General features: G+C 42.2%; 2 protein-coding genes across 3 annotated transcripts; one reads left to right on the top strand and one right to left on the bottom strand.

Annotated features, from left to right (window-relative positions):
- The first annotated feature begins 55 nt into the window (after positions 1-55).
- On the top strand, positions 56-17,409 carry cep295 (centrosomal protein 295). Of its 2 annotated transcripts, none has more exons than XM_074678803.1 (29): positions 56-449; positions 2,649-2,849; positions 2,945-3,069; positions 3,163-3,256; positions 3,340-3,453; positions 3,537-3,677; positions 3,789-3,972; positions 4,049-4,216; positions 4,301-4,549; positions 4,709-4,788; positions 6,901-7,131; positions 7,236-7,312; positions 7,393-8,077; positions 9,149-9,320; positions 9,418-9,621; positions 9,712-9,885; positions 9,958-10,055; positions 11,717-11,813; positions 11,914-12,129; positions 12,205-12,332; positions 12,421-12,841; positions 12,939-13,106; positions 13,861-14,321; positions 14,460-14,597; positions 14,681-14,729; positions 14,818-15,114; positions 15,966-16,059; positions 17,102-17,201; positions 17,287-17,409. In XM_074678803.1, the coding sequence occupies exons 1-29, from the start codon at positions 345-347 to the stop codon at positions 17,326-17,328; spliced, it is 5,313 nt and encodes a 1,770-aa protein (XP_074534904.1). In that variant the 5' UTR covers positions 56-344; the 3' UTR covers positions 17,329-17,409. The 2 variants fall into 2 exon arrangements, with proteins under 2 accessions (XP_074534904.1, XP_074534903.1); XM_074678802.1 differs by having other exon boundaries at positions 4,706-4,788.
- Positions 17,410-17,489: 80 nt separating this feature from the next.
- ech1 (enoyl CoA hydratase 1, peroxisomal) lies at positions 17,490-23,193 on the bottom strand. The gene is made up of 11 exons (XM_074678806.1): positions 23,011-23,193; positions 22,830-22,914; positions 21,064-21,214; positions 20,878-20,966; positions 20,674-20,798; positions 20,519-20,567; positions 20,290-20,354; positions 18,492-18,562; positions 18,240-18,311; positions 18,001-18,151; positions 17,490-17,921 (listed from the first exon to the last, which is right to left on the bottom strand). Exons 2-11 carry the CDS (start codon positions 22,864-22,866, stop codon positions 17,817-17,819), a joined length of 915 nt encoding a protein of 304 aa, XP_074534907.1. The 5' UTR covers positions 22,867-22,914; positions 23,011-23,193; the 3' UTR covers positions 17,490-17,816.
- Between the last annotated feature and the right edge of the window lie 266 nt (positions 23,194-23,459).

The raw sequence follows: 23,459 nt of genomic DNA, 5'->3' as shown, positions 1-23,459 counted from the left end.
AAGGGTAGGAACCAAAAGAATTAACGTCTGTGTCTACGGAACTGAAGCGGCGGGCTGTTCAAACTCCCGGAAGTGACGATTTGAGAAGACGTTGAAGCGTTGTTTCACGTTAGCGTCAGGTTGGCATGGATTTTAAGAAGTAAACACAACATTTAAGGCTAGCAGTGAATTTTTCTAGATAAGTAAATTAATAAAACCCTTTTAAATCAAAATGTTTTTAGTTTAGGACCAATTTTTATTTGAACAAACTGACCGTTTAGTCTCAATGGAGTCAAACGGCTGCAGCAAAGTGAGGCTAGTCAACAATAAGCAGCTCGGCTAGCTAGCTGCGCTTCATTTTTTTAATGGAGATGAAGAGAAAAGTGGGGAAATTAAGACTTAGTCCGAATGAAGAGGCACGGATAATAAGAGAAGAACATGAACGGAGGAGAAAACTGCGAATACAGCAGGTAAGACTCAGATCATACTTTAACCTGTTTGTTGTTTAGTTGTTTTTGCTGTCTGTGATTTCTGGTTAATTGACAGCTTCATAAAGATCCACCTGGAGGATTTAACCGTCTGTTTGCTCGGTCAGGTGTTTTCTAGAAACTTTCTTTTGCTGTTAATTTATCCCGCATGGAGTAACAGGTTAGGAGCAGGTGCGATGAAGAAACGAGTAAAACAGCTTCACATATATAGGTATAATAATATAGTAAGTCTTCAAAGAATCCTAATGTCTGTAGTTATATGAAATAATATGGTTTTGGATGATGTAAAATTGAATTTAAATGTGTGTGTAAAAACTCTTTTGGGAAAAAAAAAAGTTAGTCACAAAATTGAGTCAATAGAAATAAAAACAAATGACCACACAGTGTTTTTTTTTTAGGTTGATCTTATTCTGTGTTGTCTACTCTACTACTACTGCTTCCTGAAACTTCTGTTCACTATTGTACTGTAAATAAAGGGGACATTTTGACATGATTTTTTTTCCACTTTTTTTTTTTTACATCATATTTAGAGTTTTTTTTATGGGTGATTGGCGTTTAATCAAATCCAAAGTGGAAAAAATAGATTTCCAAAATATATGTCAAATGACACATATTTGTATTGCTCTATATGTGAGTCACTCAAAATTGAATGTGTTCATTACCAATTCCTTATTTATTTTAGATTTTTTTTAAACTCTTTTTTTTACATTGTAGTCCAAAAAGTTGTCCACCGGTGTGACAAACTTTTTTATATTATATTGATATCTAATTCAGAGATTGTTTGCCAGATAAGAAAAATAAGCACAATCCTTATCAATTTGCACTGATTATATTTCCACATAAAAAGTAACCAAAAAAAATTAAAATTATGTTATTACCTTATTTTACAATGTAAACGCAGGGATTTCACTGAAACTGTTGGGTTATATTCATTATAATCAGTATGAAATCATAATTAAGCTTCAATTCATCCTTATATGTGCATAGGGATGATATCATTATTACGCTGTTAACTTTTTACATGAATGTGTGCATTAAAGTGCCTTTTCCACTCATATTTCAAATTGTCACATCACAGGACAAAAAGCGCTGTATGCTCGAATAAAGTTGTAGCTTCAAGCTCAACTGTTTTGTACAATAAGTCAGAAGAAGAAACAAACATTCCCACAAAAAGACTTGGGAGCTATTGTAACATGTAGCAACACAACATGGACATGTAAACAAAATTGTCCTGGCTTATTCTTTCTCATCAAGCTCTGCTGGAGCCTGATAACGAGCCATTCATTTGAATCAGGTGTGCTGGAGTGGGGTAACATCTAAAACATGCAGGGCAGGGGGTCCCCAGGACCAGGATTTGGAAACACTGGTCTAAATGGTCACCATAAGACTTGTAACCTTCAGTTTCACTAAGTTAACACTACTTTAATATGTAATCAGATATTTTATGGTATTTAGACACATTTTTAATTAAATACAGTGGTTTTGAGAGGAGGAATGTTACTCCGGACAGTCACACCGGTGGACAAATTTTAACTAGTAACTACAGATGTATTTATTCTGGAAGTTTATACTGTATAGAAAAAATGGGGTTTTAATTGAGTATTATAAGTTATTATTATTATTTGTCACAAAGGACACAAAAATGGAGCGTCACGTCAACCACCCATATATAAGACTAATTGTATAGTAAGTCTCCAGAGAATCCTAATGTCTGTAGTTATATGTGCTTTTATGGTTTTGGATGATGCAAAATTGAATTAAACTGTGTGTGTAAAAACTCTGTTGGGAACAAAAGTTAGAAATTAGTAAAAGCTGTAATCTGTGCATTTCATCTGCTTCATCCTTGCTCACAGAGACCTATATTAAACTGCATTTTCCTGATTTAATAAACATTTCTGGACACTGAATACTGATATTAATCAATTCTTGGACAGACCTGACAAAATATTTGAAGGATCCATTTTTTTCTGAGTCAATAGAAATATAAACACAAGATCACACGGTGTTGATTAGTGTGATCTTATCCTGTGTTGTCTACTCTACTACTACTGCTTCCTGAAACTTTTATTCACTGTGGCACTTTCTGACATGTTTGAATGTTTTCCACTTTTTTTTTACATCACATCTAGAGTTTTTTTTTGTATCTTGAGTGTATTGATGAAGCATTAAACTGATTCTCAGGTGCGGGAGCAGCAGCGGTACATCGCTCTGCATATCCGCCAGGAGGTGGAGCAGAGGAGGCAGAGGGAGCTTGAGAAGCTGGGAGAGGAGCTGAGGGCGGACTGGGAGCGACAGCAGAGGGAGAAACTTGACACGCTGCAGAAACTTTACCAAGAGAGCCTCCAGCTTCTGGGACAGGGTCACAGGAGTGCTAAAGAAAATGTAAGACAACACAAGTTTGGAGACATTTCTGTCTTTACCCACTGAGTGTTTTATGCAAAAGATCATTATCAATCATTTTTATCAATGCACACAAGGAGGTGGACTTAGCAGCCGTGGCTCAGAGGGAGGAGGAGAATCATGCCAAAGCAGTGGAGCGTCATCGAGAAGCCTTGAAGGAGCTGAAATCACAGAAACTCAAAGACCACGAGAGGCAGAGCAGGTGAGCAGCATCACAAACATCTGCACTAAAGATGATAAATCATTATGAAACTGTCTTTGTCATTTTATAAATCTGTTACTCTTTGGTCTGCAGGTTGATCAATGCCAGGAAGAAAGCTCTACAGACGGAGAAAGAAAGAGCAGCGAAAGTGGCCAGCCTCCCTCCACCACCTCCAAACCCCATCCAGGTGATACTTTCACTAACATCGTGTTTGATCTGAAATGTAAGCTCCAGGTGGCGTCAGAGTAACTCTGTCTTTTCTTTTTTTAGAGCATTGATCCCAGGAAGTCTCACGTTGTGAAGAAATGTGATGTGAGCGCCTTTGGTAGCACGCATTACCACATGCCTGAGAGCTCCGTGGACAGAGAGGAAGAGGTGACGCAGGTGAGTTTATTGATCCAACCACACATTTAGTTCATTTTGTTCATCGTCAACCTTTCAGTTTAAAGGTTTGGATGTGTCCACAGTCTGATGCTCGTGAGGAGGCGGAGCTGGAGGTGAGGAGACTGGAGGACTTACAGAGGGAGAAGCAGAGGAGGAGAGAGGAGCAGCTGGAGAGGGCTCGTCTCAGGGGGAAGCAGGCTCTGAGGAGGGAGCATCGAGTTCAGGTAACATCACATCAGGCTGTAAAACCTTTACCTGGATCATAAAAGAGATGAGAAGAGTTAAGAGAGGAGATCTTAAGAGCTTTTGTTCCTGATCTGCTCCACCTCCTCCAGGACCGTGAGCGCCTCCTTGTGGAGCTGGAGCACATGCAGCAGACAGACCTCCTGAGGAGGAGGCAGCAGGTGGCGCTCATGCCCCCTCAGATCTTCCAGCCCCTCTACAAGCGTCAGGAGATGAGGGAGGACTTCCAGAGGGAGCTGGAGTTTGCATTTGAGGACATGTACACTGGAGAGAGAAGTAAGGACGCTCCTCTCGTCCTCAGGACGTTAACGGGAGGTGAAACAGATTAAACCTTCACTGTGTCTCGTCTCAGGGGTGAAAGGGGACCTGGTGGTCCAGCTGGTACCGGAGCCTCTGCCAGCCCTGTCCACAGGCAGCCAGGACCGTGAGCTGGACGTCACTCAGGATGAACTCACCACGTCTGGAGCTGAAGATGCACAGAGAGAGGCTGAGAGCACGGAGCAAGAAACATCTGCTCCAGGTGGCGACAAGAAACACACAAAGTCGAGCTGCTGTCCCTGAAAATAAACACTCATATAAATTATATTATTATCTCTATCTGCAGAGTCGACCTCCAGACCTGCCCCCAGGCGGGCGTTGAGAAAGCTCCTGGACCGTATCCGGAGCCAGAGGAACCAGTGGACGGAGCAGAGCAGCAGTGTCCCTGCAGCAGATTCTCCTCCGCTCATCACAGACCAGATCCCAGAACGAGACACGACCATCGACACAGGATCCCTGACCAGCGAGGAGAAGGGGAGCCCGCCCCCCGTCCAGATCCCCGTCCAGATCCCTGAACATGAGAGCTCTCAGTCAGGTTTGTTGTTTTCTGTCATCAGCCGTCCAAACTTTCTTATTCTTCCATGAAAACATCAAATATTTACTCCTGTTTGAATCCAGTTGGTTAAAATTTTAAAACTTACTTCTTTTAAGATGAAATTAATTTAACGTTGGTTTGTATTTTATTCCCCAGCAGAATCAGCTGAAGCAGAAACTTCACATCCTGACGGACTTTTCAGCCGAATCCAAGAGTTTGAAGAAGAACGAAAGAAACGGGTCAGTGTCTCATCCACAGACCAACAGATACAGTGACTGTGAAATCCTTTTTGATGAAGACTTTTACTGCAGGAGGAGATTTCTCTGTAGTCTAGTCTTTCTTATTTTCTTGTAAACAAAGGTAGAGAATTAAGTGAGAGTTTTTTTTCTATCACTTTTAGCATGGAAATAAAATAAAACAGAGGTGATTACAGAAACAGAGACAGAAACCTGTTTTAAAAACCTAATGGATTTCACAGTTTCTCCGTATAGTTTTGTTTTAACCCACAAAATAATCTGTTGTTCTAACATATTACACTGATTAACAATCATCTTTTTCCTACAACAAGATGTAAATTGAAAAGAAAGTATTTGTGAATATAAAAATGTGTTTTTAAAACTCCAAAATTGCGTGCCTTTCTCTTGAAAAAAAGGATAGGAGACCTAGCCCCAAAACTCTGAATGGGTGAAAAATGTATGAATCTGCAACTTGCACAAAAATGAACGCTCCATAGCGCCCCCTAGCGCCCCCTATCGCCCCCTAGCGGCTTAAAACTGCAGCCCCTCGGGCTACTTTGAGCTACAGCCCTGAAATTTTGCGCACATAACAAGCATGCCCAGGCCTACAAAAAAGTCTCCTACGACTTGTGTGAATTCCGAAGACGAACTTCGCTATTTGCACCTAAACGTCGAAATTTAGTGGTTTTGGGCTACGTATTTAAACAAACTAGTCCAAGGTTTTCTCACTTATCAACCCCAAACTTGGCCTGAGTATATTACCCACAGTGAAGATAAATAATCATAACTGAATTTTTTTTTTTTTTTTTGGTGTGGCTACGACATTGGCTCAAATAACTAAAAAGTCATTAATTTATAAAACCTTAATCTTTGTAGAAGATAGTCATTGATTTTTTTTTTTAATCTTTTATAAAATGTGAACATATGACTGTTTTTTTTACTCTTAAAAAAAGGAATGTGTCCTAATGTGTGACATCAGAAGGAGATAAAAACAATAAATCAGCATCTTGGCTCTGGTAATTAACTGATCCTGATTAGTCCGGCCCGTAAAGACTCTAAAAAGTTAAAATGTTCTTCAGAGATCATCATTTAAAGAGTCTCATTCGTGTGTGTTTACGTTCTCCAGGCTGTGTCCACATGTAGCCCAGTAGCTAAGAAACTGAATTTTATGTTTGATGTTTATGCAGACAAACAGAGTTTTTGTTTCTCAAACTTCACAGCTGAATAACAGGGTTTTGTTATTTTTTTAAACAATTTATCTTGAGTATGCAATAGAGCTCTTTCAGTTCCCTCTGTTAGAATGAATGGGAGAGGAGGATCCAGCTCCACACAAGCTGCGGCAGTTAGGCTTCTACACAATAAAGTCAAAGTGGTACAGCTTCAAAAATGACATGAATGGATTCCTGATAAAATTTACTACAAAAATATCTGATTTTTATAAAGATTTGGTCAAAATTGTGGCAGCTATGAGGAGATTTTTCTAGAACTTCAGTCAGTTTCTCTCCTGAGAGGGCAGCAGGTGGTGATGATGTCACAATGACTGACAGTTCCATGGAGCTGGTCATGTGACTCACTGAAGGCGGGAAAATGGAATGTTTACTCCCTCTGAGGTTCACATGTTTTTTTTAATTGATTTTGAATATGGAGTAGAGCTGATTGGCTGGCACAGGTCACATGTTTGGGTTTAGCATGCTTGGAGCAGCACTTATCCACAGATTCGCTCGGTTACGTGTGGACAAAAGTAGTTTTTAAAAACGAATGAGGGGGATATTGGTTTCTACGTGTGAACAAGGCCTAAACCCTGCTCCTGCTCTGTGATTGGTCAGAGGTTTTGTCGCAGGTGTTTCTCATGATGTAATCAGTCCAGGTTTTGTCTGAGGAGGTCATGTGAGGAAGCATGGCTGAAATCTTTAAATGGGACTCTAACGTCTTCTTCCGCGTCCACGCTTTGATTTTACTCAGCAGACGTTCCTCTGAAGAAGAGTGATGCTCTGAATAACATGTTTCCCTACAGCAGGAGGTGGAGACTGAGCATTAGCTGCTCGTTCTGGTTGAAGATTTGGCTCTGCAGGACCCTGGTTTTCAGCTAAACTGTCAGCTGGTGTGTTTTTGTAGGATGAGGAGCTGGAGCAGGAGAAGCAGCAGCAGCTGGCTCTGCTCCAGGAGCTGGAGGAGCAAAAAGCCAAACTGGAGCAGCTGCTGCAGGAGGCCCAGAGGGAGAGAGAACACCTGAAGGCAGCGGGGACACAGGAAGTCTCTGCTGTTCTTCCAGAAGTCCTCATCACCCCACCAGAACCACCGGTCCAGGACCAGGAGTCGACCTGTGTCACCCCTGGAGTCACAGAGGTAGGCCTTGGTTTGAGTTTCAGGGTTCGTCGTTACAGTTTCTCAGTTTTTGCTCAGCTAGCCTCACCTTAAATTACTGTTACCTCCACCTCTCCTCTCTGCAGACGGCTCCCCCTGCTGGTGAGGAGGGCCACAGCAGCAGAATCAGAGAGTACCAGCAGCGGCTGCTGGAACGAAACAGGTTTGTCTGAGTCAGATCACAGACTACTTTTACTCATATCTGTTTTTAAAATGATCTAAAACTCCAACATCTCATCACAGGATCCACCAGAGATCAGTACAAGTGGCTCGCCAGCGCCTCGAGGAGTACCAGCGAGCTCTACAGATCCGTCACAGCATGGCTGCTGCGTCCTTGTCGTCAGGTTTCATTCCACCTCCTCCACACGGCGCAGCATCCGTTCAGCCTCCAGCTCCTCCTCAGCTGCTCATGGCTCCTGTAGACATCAGCTCTCAGCCTCAGACCTCTGAGGAAGCTCCCACCAGAGAGTCTGACAGCGCACCCTCACCTCTCCGTCCTGCTGGCTCTAGGTCGCTGTCAGGTGACCTGGAGTCCATTGGTCCAGCCGACCAGAGACGAGACGTCACGGCCCGGCTGACTGACAGCATCATGGAGAGAGCAACGAGGCACCTCACAGAGCAGGAGAGGCCTTCTGTCGTCACAGCAGAGCCACCGCCCAATAAACCAGCTACATCACACCCGGCGCCGTCTGACACCTCTCAGAGCAGCAGCCAGAGGAGCACAGGAGAAGCTCCTCACCTTTCAGGAGACATGGAGAGGCAGAGACGGGAGCTGCAGGAGGTCCAGAGGAGGTTTGTGGCGCAGAGGGAGTCCCTGGCTCTGCAGCAGAGACAGCAAGAAGAAGAGAAACAGAGACGGAGCGAGGAGAAGGAGCAGATGAGGCGACAAAAGGAGACGCTGCAGGCTCTGATTCAGACGGATTCTCAAGTAAGTGTCGAAGCTTCAGACAAAGTCAAGTTGTTTTTACAAACATCAGATTCCAGTATGACAATGATCAGGGGTCTGCAAGCTTTACTTTCTGAAGAAGCCAGTTAGCCTCAGCTCAGCTGGATTAAAGTCATTCAGGAGCCACAAAATCTACTTTATCTCATCAATAAAGACCAAAAAAGAAAATAAAGTTCTGTATATAGTTACAATCCACAGAATATTTGTCTAAACAGTTTTTTAATGAATAAATTTACACCAGTGGTGTCTTAGTTTTTCAGTATTTTATCGTTTTTAGAATTTTCTGAAAAAGAAAAAAAAATCCAAAAGTTTTGAATTTTTTTTAAAAAATAAACATAAATTAAAAAAAATGTAAATTCTTTTGAATAGTTTAAATTTCATAAATTTGCAAAACTTGCAAAACATTTTAAAATAAAAAAAATGCAAAAATTTTGAAATTTTGAATATTTTGGTTATAAATGTTTGCAAAAAGAAAAAACAAAATTTTTAAACTCCCCATTTGGAAAAATCATTTAAACAGTTTTATTTATTATTGATACTGTAAATGTGGTGTTAACTTTTTTGCTTTTTAATTTGCAAAAAAAAAAAAAATCAAATTAAAAATACTTGCAGAAATTTTGAATTTTCAAAAATTATCAGGAGTTTCAAAAAATTTTGCAAATTTTCTTAAAATCTTTAAAATTGCAGAGATTCAAAATCATTGAAGCATTTTTTGAAATTCAAAAATGCAACATTTTGTGACATTTCAAAAGTTGCAAAAATTAGAATTGAAATAAAAAAACGAAATATTTAATATTTGCAAGATTTTTTGCAATTTTCAATGTTTGTAAAAAATTCTCATTTGAAAGCTTATAATAATAATAGTGTCTTTAATCATCAATACCCTCTGTTAAAAAAATAAAATTTGTTTATGTCAATAATATTGTTTAAAGCTACAAGGAGACGCTGCAAAGGAGTCAAAGGGCCACATGAGGCTCCAGAGCCACAGGTTGAACACCCTTGATAACGAGGATTGACTCTGCTCGGCTCTCATGTTTTCTTTCTTACCTGCAGCTGGTTCCAGGTGTTGCAAGCGAAGCGCTGGATTCAGAGGATGTTGGTCAGACCCGCCTCAGGATTCTGGCCTCTCTGCTGAGAGCTATAGAGGAGAGTAACAGAGAAACTTTATCACGGCTGGAAGAAAATCCTGAGGAGGAGGATCGCTCTGATCAGCACGGAGAGACAGGTGAGGAACCTTTGGCTCCTTTCACCTTTAGATGCTATGACACTCACACTAAGTCAGTTTGAATCATTATTCAATATATTTCACATTTTCATTTCAGAGCTCATCCCTCAGAGTGAGGTTCCTGCAGGACCTCCTCCTCCTCCTCCGTCGTTGTCTGTCCTTTCTCCCGTGTTTCTCCCTCGAACAGCGAAGCCCCCGGTGACACGTGTCCGGCCCGGCATCATGCAGATCATGACTGAGCAACATGAGCTCAGTGCTATCCAAGAGGTGGAGACGCCCGTCAACATCAGCCTGGTCGCAGGTGAGCTCCGCCCACAAACACAGGAGGAACAAAGTGTGTGATAAAAACTATGGAGAGCAAAATCAGGTGACCATCTTTGTCTGACTCCAGGCCCAGAGGAGAGTGTAACAGCTCCTCCAGATGAAGATTCAGGATCAGCTGAATCTGACAGGAGTCTGCACACACCCTCTTTGTCCTTTAGGGGGCAGCAGACCTCCAGCCAGCAGGCCTGGAGGGAGAGGCTGCTAACAGGAGCAGGGTCGTCTCCTGAACCCTCAGAGTCTGGTGAGCAGAGGCCGGGTGCTGAAATGTTTGATTTGTGTAGAAACTGAACTTTAATGGGACCTTGTTTTCCAGATTCAGTCTTGAGGATGATCTCAGCTCTGTCCTCGGACTCTGGGAGAGGAGCAGACTTCTCTGGAGCTGCAGCCACCGGCTTCAGATCCCCCACAGAGGTAAACAGGCCAGCTAGAGATGTACAACACGTGGATATCTCGGATGATCCAGATTCACAGGGAAAGGAGCTGTTTGGTCGTTTTAAGCGACATGCAGGAAATAGGTACAGAGTGAACTGGGGCCTTGCCTTATAGGGTACGCCACCCAAACCACTGGACCATGCAAGTGCCCCAGATTTATTAGGGTTATTGCACTAAGGGAGGGGACACCCTTCGTCTGTTTCTTTCTTGTTATTCCCTCTTTGGGCTCTAATCTGACCCCCTAAGCATGCTCAGAAACTCACCAAAATCAGCACACACCTCAGATTCAGCCAAAAATTCAATACAAATCAAAAATTGACTTCAACATACCGAATTGTGCTCTCTAGCGCCACCTAGGCACACTAAAACAGCTCTCAATGGCAGTAGGAATGTTGTAGAAAGATTAAACCAACGTCAAAATGTTTGTCACATTTAGACACACAAATTATTTTCAGACACCCCTGACCTATCTCAAACAGGAAGCTGGTTATTCCCCTTTCAAAATAAAATTTGGACAAATTTGGGCCAGAAACAAAAGTTATCTCCTCCTAGACCATTAATGGTAAGGGCCTGAAATCCTCTCAGATGACAGAGTGGACCCTGCTTTACAAAATCTATGCATGACTTTGTTGTTTCTCAAATGGTTTTTTAATGACGAGCCCTCAAAGTTGGTGAATCCCAAAAAAACCCTTTCAGCTCCTCCTGTTAGAATGAATGGGAGAGGAGGATCCAGCTCTACACAAGTTGCAGCAGTTAGGCCTATACATAAAAAAGTAAAAGTGGTACAGCTTTAAAAATGTCATGGATGGATTCCTGATAAAATTTACTACAAAAATATCTGATTTTTATAAAGATTTGGTCAAAACTGTGGCAGCTATGAGGAGATTTTTCTAGAACTTCAGTCAGTTTCTCTCCTGAGAGGGCAGCAGGTGGTGATGATGTCACAATGACTGAGTTCCGTGCAGTTGGTCATGTGACTCACTGAAGGCGGGAAAATGGAATGTTCACTCCCTCTGAGGTTCACGTGTTGTGGATCGATGATGAAAAATAGCCAAATCTGAGCGCTTAGGCTGTGCCTGAGCCCGTGATTACGCTGGAGAAGCTTTTTCTGTTTGTCTGTTGAGTGTGTGTGTGTGTGTGTGTGTGTGTGTGTGTGTGTGTGTGTGTGTGTGTGTGTGTGTGTGTGTGTGTGTGTGTGTGTGTGTGTGTGTGTAAGCATGTGTGTGTTGTTTGTTTTCCTGAGCTGTGATGTAAACTTATTAACCCTGAAGTGTATTACATTCAGATACATTTCATGATGGTTTCTACACTTGAACTGAGCTCAGACCATGTTCGCATGTGTGTGACCTGAGTGTTTCCATTGCTCTGTGTCTTTAACCTTTACGTGTGTGTGTGTGTGTGTGTGTGTGTGTGTGTGTGTGTGTGTGTGTGTGTGTGTGTGTGTGTGTGTAAGCATGTGTGTGTTGTTTGTTTTCCTGAGCTGTGATGTTAACTTATCAACCCTGAAGTGTATTACTTTCAGATACATTTCATGATGGTTTCTACACTTGAACTGAGCTCAGACCATGTTCGCATGTGTGTGACCTGAGTGTTTCCATTGCTCTGTGTCTTTAACCTTTGTGTGTGTGTGTGTGTGTCAGTCTGCACACAGGCCTCCTGACTCTGACAGCCTCTCCTCCACCACCATCTCCACCGGCAGCTACATCACCACAGACCCTGAGCAGAACGTAAACTCTGGTGTGTCCTTTTGTCTACATTTTCTTTGTGTTCCTGCCGTTCCCTTAAACGAGCCACAAACCTCCCCTAAAACCCTGATCTCCTCTTTCTCCTCCTTTAGATAAACCTCCACCCCTCAGGCACTTTGCAGAAAGAGGGCAGCCCACAGGTTTCCTCCTCAGCTCTCCTCCGTCAGACCAAAGTGTGGACGGCTCAGTCGCTGCCCGTCCTGGACCATCCATAGAGTCTGTGTTTAACGACAGCAGCATCCAGGACATCATCGACAGATACGCACGGGAGCTCAACATCTCACTCAACACCACGGGGAAAACCTCAGGTATGAACGGTCAGACAGGAGACGCCTGCTCACCTGGCAGACTCTGACACATGGTGACGTTTTGTTGATCCACAGACAGTGAAGGCTCCAGCATGGAGGACCCCGGCCCCTCCGTTTCTCAGCGCTCTGTGCTCAGTGTGTCGGCGAGCAGCAGGGTCTCCTCAGCTCGTCAGTCTCCTGCAGCAGCACAGGAGACGAGCCAGGTCAGTCAGACGTTTAACCATGACGGTTTCCTCAGGTGTGAACATGTATGTCCGTGAATTTTTAGGATCATTGATGTTTTTGCTACAGGAAAGTAAAAACCAACTCCTGGAGTACTCAACCCTGGAGGACCAGGACCAGGACTCTTTCAGACCTCTGATTGGCCAGCTGGCGGACCAGTCGTCCTGTCTCGCCGACCACAGAGACTCCACCATGGAGCAGCTGGTGGGTCTGCCGTCAGCTCACTCGTCCATGATTGGTCAGCCTGCAGGGCCGGCGGTCTCTGTGAGCTTCGATCAGGGCGGCTGGGACTCCACCCTGACGCGGATGATTGGTCGCCTCTCCCACGCCTCCAGCTCTCATTGGCTAAGCGGGGGGCGGGACTTTTATGCGGGACAGCTGATTGGGGAGATGCCTTCAGGGCTCTCGTACGCAGGTTTGGAGGAGAGCCAGATGAGACCGCTGGTCGGGGAGCTGGACGAGTCTGCGGGGCAGAATAGTGGGAGCTCAGGTACGGAGCAGCTGAAACCTGAAAGTTAAACTCCTGACATGCTTTGATTTTCTCATGTGGGGTAAAATAAGTTTGTCCTGCTGATTTTCGCTTTCAGGTGAAAAAACTCACATTCCAGTGGAGGTCAGTGTGCCGTCATACCCGGCGTTGCCTCCTGAAGCCTCCTCTCACAGCGCCTCTGTGCCGGACACAGGGACACATCCACAGGAGCAGACTCTCCGGGACCAAACGGGTCTAACGGACCAGGATGCAGAGCACACAGAGGGTGAGTGTGAGGATTTTGAAATGAAGCAAACATGTCATTTTTAAGAAAAGCAGCTTTTTATAATTAGTTAATTTCTGTTTTTATCCTTGTGGTTGTTTTAAATATGGGTTTCTGTGTTTTTATTATAATGTCACTATATATTACGATTATTTTTTTTATTTAATTATATATATATATATATATATATATATATATATATATATATATATATATATATATATATATATATATATATATATATATTTTTCATTTATTTATTTTATTTTGGGTATTTTTTTAAAATATTTTTTTAATATAATTTTTTTTCTTTTGTTTTAACTATAATTGTTTCACTTAACTCTTCCTATTCTTAAAACGGTATTTTATTATTAATTTATTTTCTATTTATGTTATTATTGTTATTCCTATTACTTTGTATGTGTATGTATGTGTGTATAGCTTATTTTCTTTTACTTTTTTCTAAATATTTTAAATATTTTATTTTATTGAATTATTTTCTGTCTGTTTTTTTTTATTTTGAAAAACCTTTTTTATGGGGGGGGGTATATGTGTATATGTCTACGATTATGTATGTTTGTAAATACGCATACCTTTATTCTTCATAATGTTATGATTTTCCAATGTGAAAATGCACGCATTCATTGTAACAAACGGTAAATTTCTGGTAACTTTGGGCCAAAAATTCATTAAAAAGAATGTTGACAAAAAAAAAATGCAGCTGTTCATTTCTGCTCTTTGTCTTCCTCTGCTCCAGCGTTTCCAGACTCGGACTCATTCCACCCGTTACTGGCTGAGGTGACGCACAACGAAACGGCCGACCCCTCCATGACCTTTCACCATCCAGATCAATCTGTGCTGAACTCCCCTGAAGGACGCTCAGCCAGCGGAGAGCGCAGCCCGTCCACGCCGTCTGAGCGCTCTGAAACTCACAACGATCCTTCTGCTGAGTCTGAAGCGTCGCCTGAACGCCTCAGAGCAGAGGATCCGTCCAGCTGCATGACAGCTCATGAATCCTTCGCTCAGCTCCATCTGCAGGACTCCGTGTGCACTGCGAGGACGGACGTGGAGTTAACGGCTCTGAGTGAAGACGCTCTGCTCAGGGAGGAGGAGGACGCTGCATCAACACGTTTCTCTGACAAAGACTTGGTCCAGTTCAGCAAACGGTGCATCGAGGAACCAGAAGCAGATCAGGCTCCAGACTCACATGTGATGATGGTAGGATTACTTTTTTCTCAGTCACAGTTTATCGCACAATAAAAACATGATTTCCTGATTTTATTCGACCAATGCATCTCGTTTTTATTTCACTAACTCGTCATGTCTCCTGGGCTGACTGGTTTTTCCTCTCGTCAGGACACATCCAGGGAGAAAGGGATCCTGGAGCAGTCAGAGATAACCCTGGTGAGTCTGACTGACACAACTCTGCAGGACCAGGAGACAACTATCACTGAGGAAGAGGAGGAGGAAGGACGAAGAGACCAGGAGCTGGAGGTAAGTGATCTGATGACTGAGTCTTTTTTTACTCTGTTGTTTTTTTTTTTTTACAAACTCTTGTCATAAACTTTGTTTTGTAGGAGTGGAAACAGAGTGAGGCTGCAGAGGACGACAAACGGACTCATCCAGGTAAAATCTGAGCTGCTTCAAACTCGTATCAGATCCAGAAGCAGAGCGTTATAAATGAAATGACCTCAGATAACCTCCCGTCATTCAGAGACGCTCCTGGACGTTCAGTGGGGTCCCGGCCGAAGCCTGCAGGACGTTTGTCAGCAGAAGTGCAGAGCTCTGCTCCTCAGATCGTCTCAAAGAGTGGAGGCGGTGAAAGCCAAAGCAGCTCTGGCAAAGAAGCAACCCAAGATCCAAAAACCGCCCAAAGCCAGAGAGACGTCTGTGGCCACGGGGTCACGTCCAATCACCTGCAGAGACGAGACTAAACCAGAGAGACAACACAAGACTACAGCAGAGACACCTGGGTCCAACAGTCAGGGAAAACCTCAGCCTCCTCTCCCAGGTGTGTTAACCTCAGACTGTTTGTATCAGAAAAACAGAGAAACAGTCGACTTTCTCAGTCTTTAGTCACGACTCAGAGGTCTCATCTTTGGGACATTCAGAGTCACAGCATCAAAACGAGAAAGTATTTAGTGCAAAACATTCAAGAATATATAAATAGAATAATTTAATAAGCATCAACTTGGAAAGTAAAAGTCATTTAGAGACGACAGCTTGTCCATCATTGTCCAGTCAGCCAGCCTCCACCTCCACAGGGTCCAGGACTGAGCTTCTTCAGCAGTCTGTTCAGTCTCTGTCTCCTGGATCCTGTCTGCTCACAGCAGGTGAAGCTCTTCACATGTGGCCTTGGTGTCTGCTGTTAGCTCTGTTAGCCATGTCTGTGAATAGCATGATGCTACTCTGCCCTCTGGTATTCCCTCTGTTGCTGGGTTAGCACAGCTAGCTCGTCCATCTTATTGGAGATAGATCTTACGTTCCCAATAACGATGGATGGAAGGACAGGTCCATGTCGTCACTTCTTAGCTCACACTTGAGAACCAGCACGTCGTCCTCACCTCCTTCTCCTCACCTTGTGGGAAACATCTGGCCTTGCACCAGTTAGCATTGTCATGCTACAGGCTGCTAACAGCTGAAATATTGTGTGTAAACAATGCAGCCATGGTTACATGTAGGATTTCAGGACACACAAGCAAAAAAAGTCAAATCACCTCTGCAGACAGAAACAGTTTAGTGTCAATGACCCACAAATGAGACTTAAACAGTAACGAGAGGTATTGCATGATAAAAACAGATATTGCAGTGTAAAACTAGCGTGCAAACAGGATGCAGTTTTAATCTGATTTATTTCCTCAGGAGCTGAATCCAGACTGAAAGAGTCAGAAGTGAAGCTCTGCACCCCAGAGCAGAGAAAGAAAGACGCTGCTGAAAGACACCGGAGAACCCAGAGGTAACAGAGACATGTTGACTGGTGTTTATCCTCATCGTTGCTGTTTGAAGCAGATGTTGCCTTTCTGTGGAAAACCTGAAGTTAAAGGAAAAGTTCGGTTTATACAGCTTTTACATTGTTTATAGAATGAAAAAGAACAAAATACTCACCCAGAAGGCTTTCCTGATCCAAGCAGTGCTTCGGGAGATATTTAGATCCAAAATCGTGCAGTGGACGTCTGTATAATGGGATCCATCAGGACATAGACAGCACTGCTCCTAAAACTGCATTAATCGTCCAAAAACTCGTGTTTTTCACCAATATTCCATCATGGTCCGCTCCGGGTTAGTCCTCTGCTGCAGTCTGTGTCACTCCAGACAGCGCTGTGTGGCTGTACTGACCTCTGAACTGACGAAGAAGATTGTTTGCCCCCACGCTCTCTGGAGAGCTGACTCCACTTCCTCCTTTCTTTGAGCTCGTCATCTGTTAACTCCGGCTCAAAACTGTTATGACACCCATCATATTCAGAGTTCTCCTCCACAACATCTTCATCAGATAGATATTCGTCCATTTTACACAGAACTGGAAGAAGAAAGTCGTCATGTAGCCTGCCGTCTTCCCCTGAAACAATGAGCCGCACTGCGCATGCGCGGAGGGGCAAACGTAAACAAAGTCTTTGTCAGTTCAGAGGTCAGTACAGCCACACAGCGCTGTCTGGAGTGACACAGACTGCAGCAGAGGACTAACCTGGAGCGGACCATGATGGAATATTGGTGAAAAACATGAGTTTCTGTATGATTAATGCAGTTTAAGGAGCGGCGCTGTCTCTGCCCTATGGCTACCATTATACGGACTCCGGCTGCTTGATTTTTTTAATCTAAATATCTCCTGAAGCACTGCTTGGATCAGGAAAACCTTCTGGGTGAGTGTATTGTGCTTCTTCATTCTATAAAAAATGTAAAAGTTGTATAAACCGAACTTATCCTTTAATCAAACAACTTGAGTGATGAGCAGCATCAGTCAGAAATCGACGTGGTGTCTCTGCGTGACCGTGTTTCTGCAGACTGTACGAGCAGCTGGAGGAGGTGAAGCAGCAGAAAGCCATGAGGAGCCGACAGGAAGCTTACGCCAAGAACAGACTGAAGGCCAAAGAGTTTCACATGGTACGACCCAGACTCCTCCTCCTCCTCCTCTTCATCGTGTTTCTAAAGATGATTTATGATTAAAACATCTCCATCCTCTCCACAGAAAACCTTACAGAAGCTTCGTGCCAAGCAGACGCAGCACTGACCGACTGAATGTGTTCCTGTTCCTGTAGCTTTAAGTTATTTTTAGAGTTTTATCAATAAAGCACTAAGTTATTTCTCAACACTTGTTCCAGATGAGTTTTATTTAACAAGGTAAGACATTCAAGAAGTCATTTACAGATATAAAGACTTTTTACACTGGCACAGTCTTCATCCCAAAAGTCTTTCTGCAGATCGACTGTTGAGTAAAAAACCGTCGGGTAGACACAAACATGAACCATGTTAAGGCTGATTTTGTAAAATAATGACAGTTATTCCTCAGTTTATGACGTCTGTCAGTGTGTCAGAATGATGTTAGCCCCTAAAGTAGCTCACGTCTTTAAAAACAAATCAAAACAATGGTCATGCTGCGACAAACTTCAATCACAAAGTCAAAAAACTCAACCCCAGAGATGATTGATTTTTAGTTTTGGTGATAACAAAAACAACAAAGGCCTCAGAAAACCTCAAAGACAGCTCTGTGTGACTGAATCAGAGTTTGGAGAACGTTATCATCTTAGGACTCTTCTTCTCCATGGCGGCCTGAGCGGATTTGACCACATCGTCCGTCTGAAGCATGCTCATGTTCCACGAAGCCTGAAGGAGAAAGGACGATAACGTGTCGTCATTCGATGTGGACAGACTGATTTAAGGAAACATGTGGAGCTCTCCTCACCATGTAGTCCAGCCCCTCTGCTACGCTGTGGTCTCTGGAGTAGATCAGGTTCATTTTGGTTCCCTGCACAGCCACAGGGCTTCGACCGGCGATCTCTCCGGCCATTTCCAGAGCGCCGGCCATCATGGTCTCCTTATCCCTGAACACCCGGCTGGAGGAACCAGACACAGACAGAGGTGATGAGTATAAACCTGTCTAACACCATGGACCAAATCAGCTGATGAGAGTGATTCTGATACCTGACCAGGCCGCTGCTCTTGGCTTCGTCTGCGTACATCTTCCTGGCTGTGAGGGCGAGCTCGTTGACCAGGCTGGAGAAGGTGAAGGTACGGTAAAGAAATCAAAGAGGTCATTGGCCTCACAAATCAACAGCATTTGTATCTTGATCTCTATTCAATCACTTTGGATGTGAAGGATGTTTCAGCTTAAACTTCCACAGTTGCACCTGCATCCTCCTTTAACCTGCGACAGAAATAACGTGCAGTGCTCACCTGCGGCTGCCGATGACTTTAGGAAGTCTCTGAAGAGTTCCAACGTCTGCTGCAAGTCCGATATCCACTTCCTGTGATAACAACCAGGGGTGAAGGTTAGACCACAGGAAAATCAGTTTTTAAAAACATCACCTGGACCCTTGGACTGCAGCACCACCTTCTGACCCGGAGTCTCACGTGTTTTGGAAATGAATGTTGATCAGAACTTTTTCCCAGATCCAGCTCCACGTGGTAAGGTGTTTATCAACAGTTAGGTAGAGCTACGCTTTGAAACCTGACAACAAGCTAACTTTGTCACTTTGTAGCGTAGCTTAGCAGCTGCTACATTTCTCTCTCCCCACAGCCTGGTGCTCTGAGACGTGTGTGTAACGTGTAACGTTAGTGAATCCTGCTTCTGTCCTACCAGAGCTCATCTACCAACTCCAACCTCACCAAGCAGAGCTAACGTAACCTGGCTCTTCATTTTATTGATAGACTCAAGTTTGAACAGACCACTGCAGAATAACTGCTGACTGTGGGTTGGAGACAACATTAGCACAAACACATTAACCTGGGGTTTAGCCTTTAGCTCATGTTTTAGCCACCAGCTCATGTTCTAGCCCTTAGCTTACATTTTAGCCTTTAACTCATGTTTTCACCTTTACCTTAGCGTTTAGCTCGTGTTTTAGCACTTAGCCTGCGTTTTAGCCTCCAGCTCATGTTCTAGCCTTAAGCTTGCATTTTAGCCGTTAGCTCATGTTTTCACCTTCACCTTAGCGTTGAGCTTGTATTTTAGCCTTTAGCCTATAGCTCATGTTCTAGCCTTAAGCTTAGATATTTGCCTTTAACTCATATTGTAGACTTTAACTAGTGTTTTAGCCTTTAGCAAGAGTTTTAGCCTTTAGCTGGTATTTCATCTTTTAGCTGTGACTTAAGCCTTTAGCTTATGTTTTAGTTTTGGCTCTTGTTTTAGCCTTAAGCTCGTGATCTAGACTTAAGCTTACATTTTTTGCCTTTAGCTCATGTTTTTCACCTTTATCTCATATTTTAGACTTTAGCTAGACTTTAGCTAGCATAAGCATTTCGCCTAACTCAGCTTTTAGCTCATGTTTTCACCTTCTAATCATGTTTTAGCCTTAAGCTTTAAGCTTTTGCTTTAACCTTTAGCTAATATTTTATCCTTTAGCTTTTACTAAAGCCCTAGATGATATTTTAGCCTTTAGCTAGAGTTTTACAATTTAGCTCATAATCTAGCCTTTAGCTTGCATTTTTGAGCTTTTAGCTTATGTTTTTAGCTTTTAGCTTATTAGATCGTGTCTTAGCCTTTAGCTGGTGCTCTATCTCTCTCCTGTTTCTCTTTCTTCTTCTCTTCTGTCCTTTTTCTGTCTGACAGTTAGGCTCCAGTGTCCACCATCACTATTAAATCAATCACAGAAATCGTTTTCAGCAGAGAAAAACACAGATCTCTCTTCTCTCCTCTAAACTTCATCAGCCGGCGTGGTGTTGTCATAGAGACAGTGTTTAGTAAATCAATCTGGTACCGTCCGACTCGATCAGGAAGCTAAGAGGTAGCATTAGTACAACTTTTATTGGTGCTGATAATCTCATTTCAAAGTGATGCAAATGTCAAGAAGGGAGAGTTTTTCTTTTCTTTACAGGATCACTGAGAAACTCCTCACAGGGACTTTAGGATACAAGAGGAACAAAGCAATAAAGTTTCATAAGACAAGGCTTAATTAATAAAAGACTACATGTCATTGTCATGTACATCATTACTTTTCCCTGAGCGTATAAATCCTGAAGCTGGACCTGTACCTACCTTCACCTGGAACCAGGCGTCCTCTGTGCACAGGCGGATGTCACACGCTGTTATCAGGTCAACACCTGCGACACGAAACAACATCCACAGAGTGAGCACTCAGCCAAGCTTTCAGCTCCACAGATTTAAACTTCATCACTTCCTCTGACACCATGGGCTCAGGTTTCAGAGCAGCAAACAGCTAATTTAACGTCCTGCTGCACCTGAACAGGTGATGATAAAGCCCTACCTCCTCCCACACAGGCTCCGTGGACGGCAACTACCACAGGCTTTGGACACTGAAGCAGAAAAACAACAGAAAATCTCAGTAAATAAATGAATAAAGGAGATCTTAAAGGATAAAAGAATATATATTTATCAGCAGGTGGGCTCCTCTGATCTGACCCTCTCTATGACGGAGAACGTCTCCTGGTATTTGCAGACTTTCTTCCTCAGGATCCAGGAGTTTCGTGCTGTGTCGTCCCCGTCTTGTTGGAGGATATCGCCGGCCATGTCCATGAGGTCGATACCTGGACAGGTACACCAACATGAGAAACGCTTCTGTACACAGAGGTGAAAGTTAAACCGTGTGCTGTGTCTGATTCCCACCAGCTGTGAAGATCTTCCCGGCTCCAGACACCACCACCACTCTGCAGTTAGGGTCCTCAGCTATCTCGTTGAAGCATGTCACCATCTCACTGAAAAACAACAACAACAACAACAACAACAACAGCTCGTGTCAGGGATCAATAAGCTTCTGAGAGCTCTATCAAACGTGTGTGAGCAGATTCTTGCCTCCAGAAAGCTTTGTTCATGGCATTGCGCTTCTCTGGACGGTTCAGCTCCACATGTGTGATGGACTCTGCGGGGTGGCTGATGGCGAGGCTGGTGAACTGAGACGACATGGCCCTGACTGCAGCCTGACCAGGCAGCCACAGCCCTCTGTCTGAGAGAGGGAAACATGACGGTGATCGACCAGACAACGAGACCAAACTGTGTCTGTTTTTTTTTTCTTTAAATACGACAAAAAAATCTAAAGAGGATTGATTAAATGACTGATTGTTTTTACTTTAATTTGTTTTTCCCCACCAAAATTTTACTTTAATTCATCAGTTTTCAAACTTGATGATATCCACAAACTTGGACATATGTCTACACAGAAATATATTTGTTTGCACTCTTTCACTGTCGGCCAGTTATCCTGGTTGAGACTGAAGGTATGTTGTGTGGGAAGGGGCATAGACATGCATGTAAACGTAAATGCAAATTTCTTATTATGTTACTACCCCTGACTTTCTAATTTTTGATACAAAAGTTTTTTTTTAATTCATTTATTTTACTTCTTTTTTGTCTAAATTGCTTTCAAATAGTGTTTTTTTTTTTTTTTTAAATTACTACCATAATTTATAAAAAATGGTCTGAAAACAACTTGTTATACTTCTCTTACTGTTTTTCCTTATTTCTGAAAAATGAATGGAACTTTGTGTAGCTGCATAACATGTTTTAATTTTGCCGTGAAAAAAAAATTAAATTTAAAAAAAAAAAATCTAATGAGGTCGTTCCAATATGTCCAATATCCTATTGTTCATATCATATGTAACAATGTTTAATATATATATATATATATATATATATATATATATATATATATATATATATATATATATATATTTTTTTTTTTAACTGAGACACTAGTTTTAAATTTGATTTATTTTTTTTACTTAAATTCTTTTTTTAATATTTTTTTCTTTGTACCCGGAAAAACAATTTCCTTTATGATTAATTCAGTTTACCTTATCTAATCATATCCTATTTTACCCTTGGCTTCTGACATGATAGATGGTTCCTACTACAATATCTTTCTCATTTACTTCATTCAAATAAATAATAGTTAATTCAATGATGAGACATAAAGTAATACACAATCTAAAAACACATGCATTAAACTATAGTCATATAATATAAAGTTTTAGAGAAAAGCTATGATGAACATTTGTCCCTTGGTGTCAAGAAATCCAGATAATAACTTTCTAGAAGTTTAGTAAACAGTGGATGAAAGAGAAAACTTCTCTGCAGAATTTTGTTGTTGAGTTTTTTTTAACAATAATTTCAGCAGAAAAACAGCATTGAGCACTGGATTTCTGAGTATTTGCATTTTATTTTCTTGTGTAAAGAGTAATTGTGCCTTAGGAAGGTTGGCCTGAAACCACCTTGGCATTTCTGTTGTGATAAGTTCATTTTCTAACTAATCCATTAAGTGAATCAGTATCTTAAAAATAATAAATAATGATAAAATAAGTATTGGTTGTTTACTTTCTTTGGGTAGGGTGTAATAAAACAGGATACTGTGCGTTATAAATACCAAAACTGTTCAGCTGACCTTTCACCTACTTCGCCTGTCAAAGCTGTTATTTACCTCAGTTAACTAAACATTTGCCTCTTGGCTCGTGTAAACTAACAGACCTGACAAATACATGTTAATGTAACAGCATGAGGTTTCACACATTACAATAGTTTCCTAATTAGCACGACAAACGAAGACACACGACACTGTCACTTACTTTTAGTGAGAGCTGACCTGACAACCGCTGAAAACATCGCCCTTTGGACGTCCAAAGTCCGGGTTATTCAAAGATCAACGAGACTCTAAAAGGAAAAATAAAACAACTTTATGTATTTCTGATTCTGGGAACACAAACACTGATGCTAACTGAAGCTAACGACCTGCTAAGTCAGACTTACCTGTGTTACTGACGCTATAAACAGCTAATCTCTATCCAGCAAACGTAGAAAGCGATGAACTGTAGTTTAGCTGTATTAAAAATAATTCACAGGTAATGCGAAAGTATAAACTGCTTCCAGCTGCAACAACCTTTCCCTTTTTGACTGCACGAGTACGGTGGCCGGCGAGGGTTGACCCAGAAAGCGAAGCGTTGTTATCCCTGTTGTAAAAGGAACATTATTTGCGTTATACAAACAGGAGACAGTTATACAAAAGCTACATTTTAGATATATTTGAAAGCAGATAGACTTCTAAACGTTTAAAGATTATCTGGATTTAGGGCATATAAACAAAAGGACAAAGCTCAAGGAAAATGTCGAAAATATGGATAAATTAGTCATATAAGTATTTTAAAAAATACATGACGCCAAAGAAAACCATTCATTTAGGATCACAAAAAATTAAAGAA

This window comes from Halichoeres trimaculatus, unplaced genomic scaffold (assembly GCF_033239565.1).
Source record: "Halichoeres trimaculatus isolate MK-OKI-2021-1 unplaced genomic scaffold, fHalTri1.1 fHalTri1_scaffold_9, whole genome shotgun sequence".
Classification (NCBI taxonomy): domain Eukaryota; kingdom Metazoa; phylum Chordata; class Actinopteri; order Labriformes; family Labridae; genus Halichoeres; species Halichoeres trimaculatus.
This window is presented reverse-complemented; position numbering and strand designations above follow the sequence as displayed.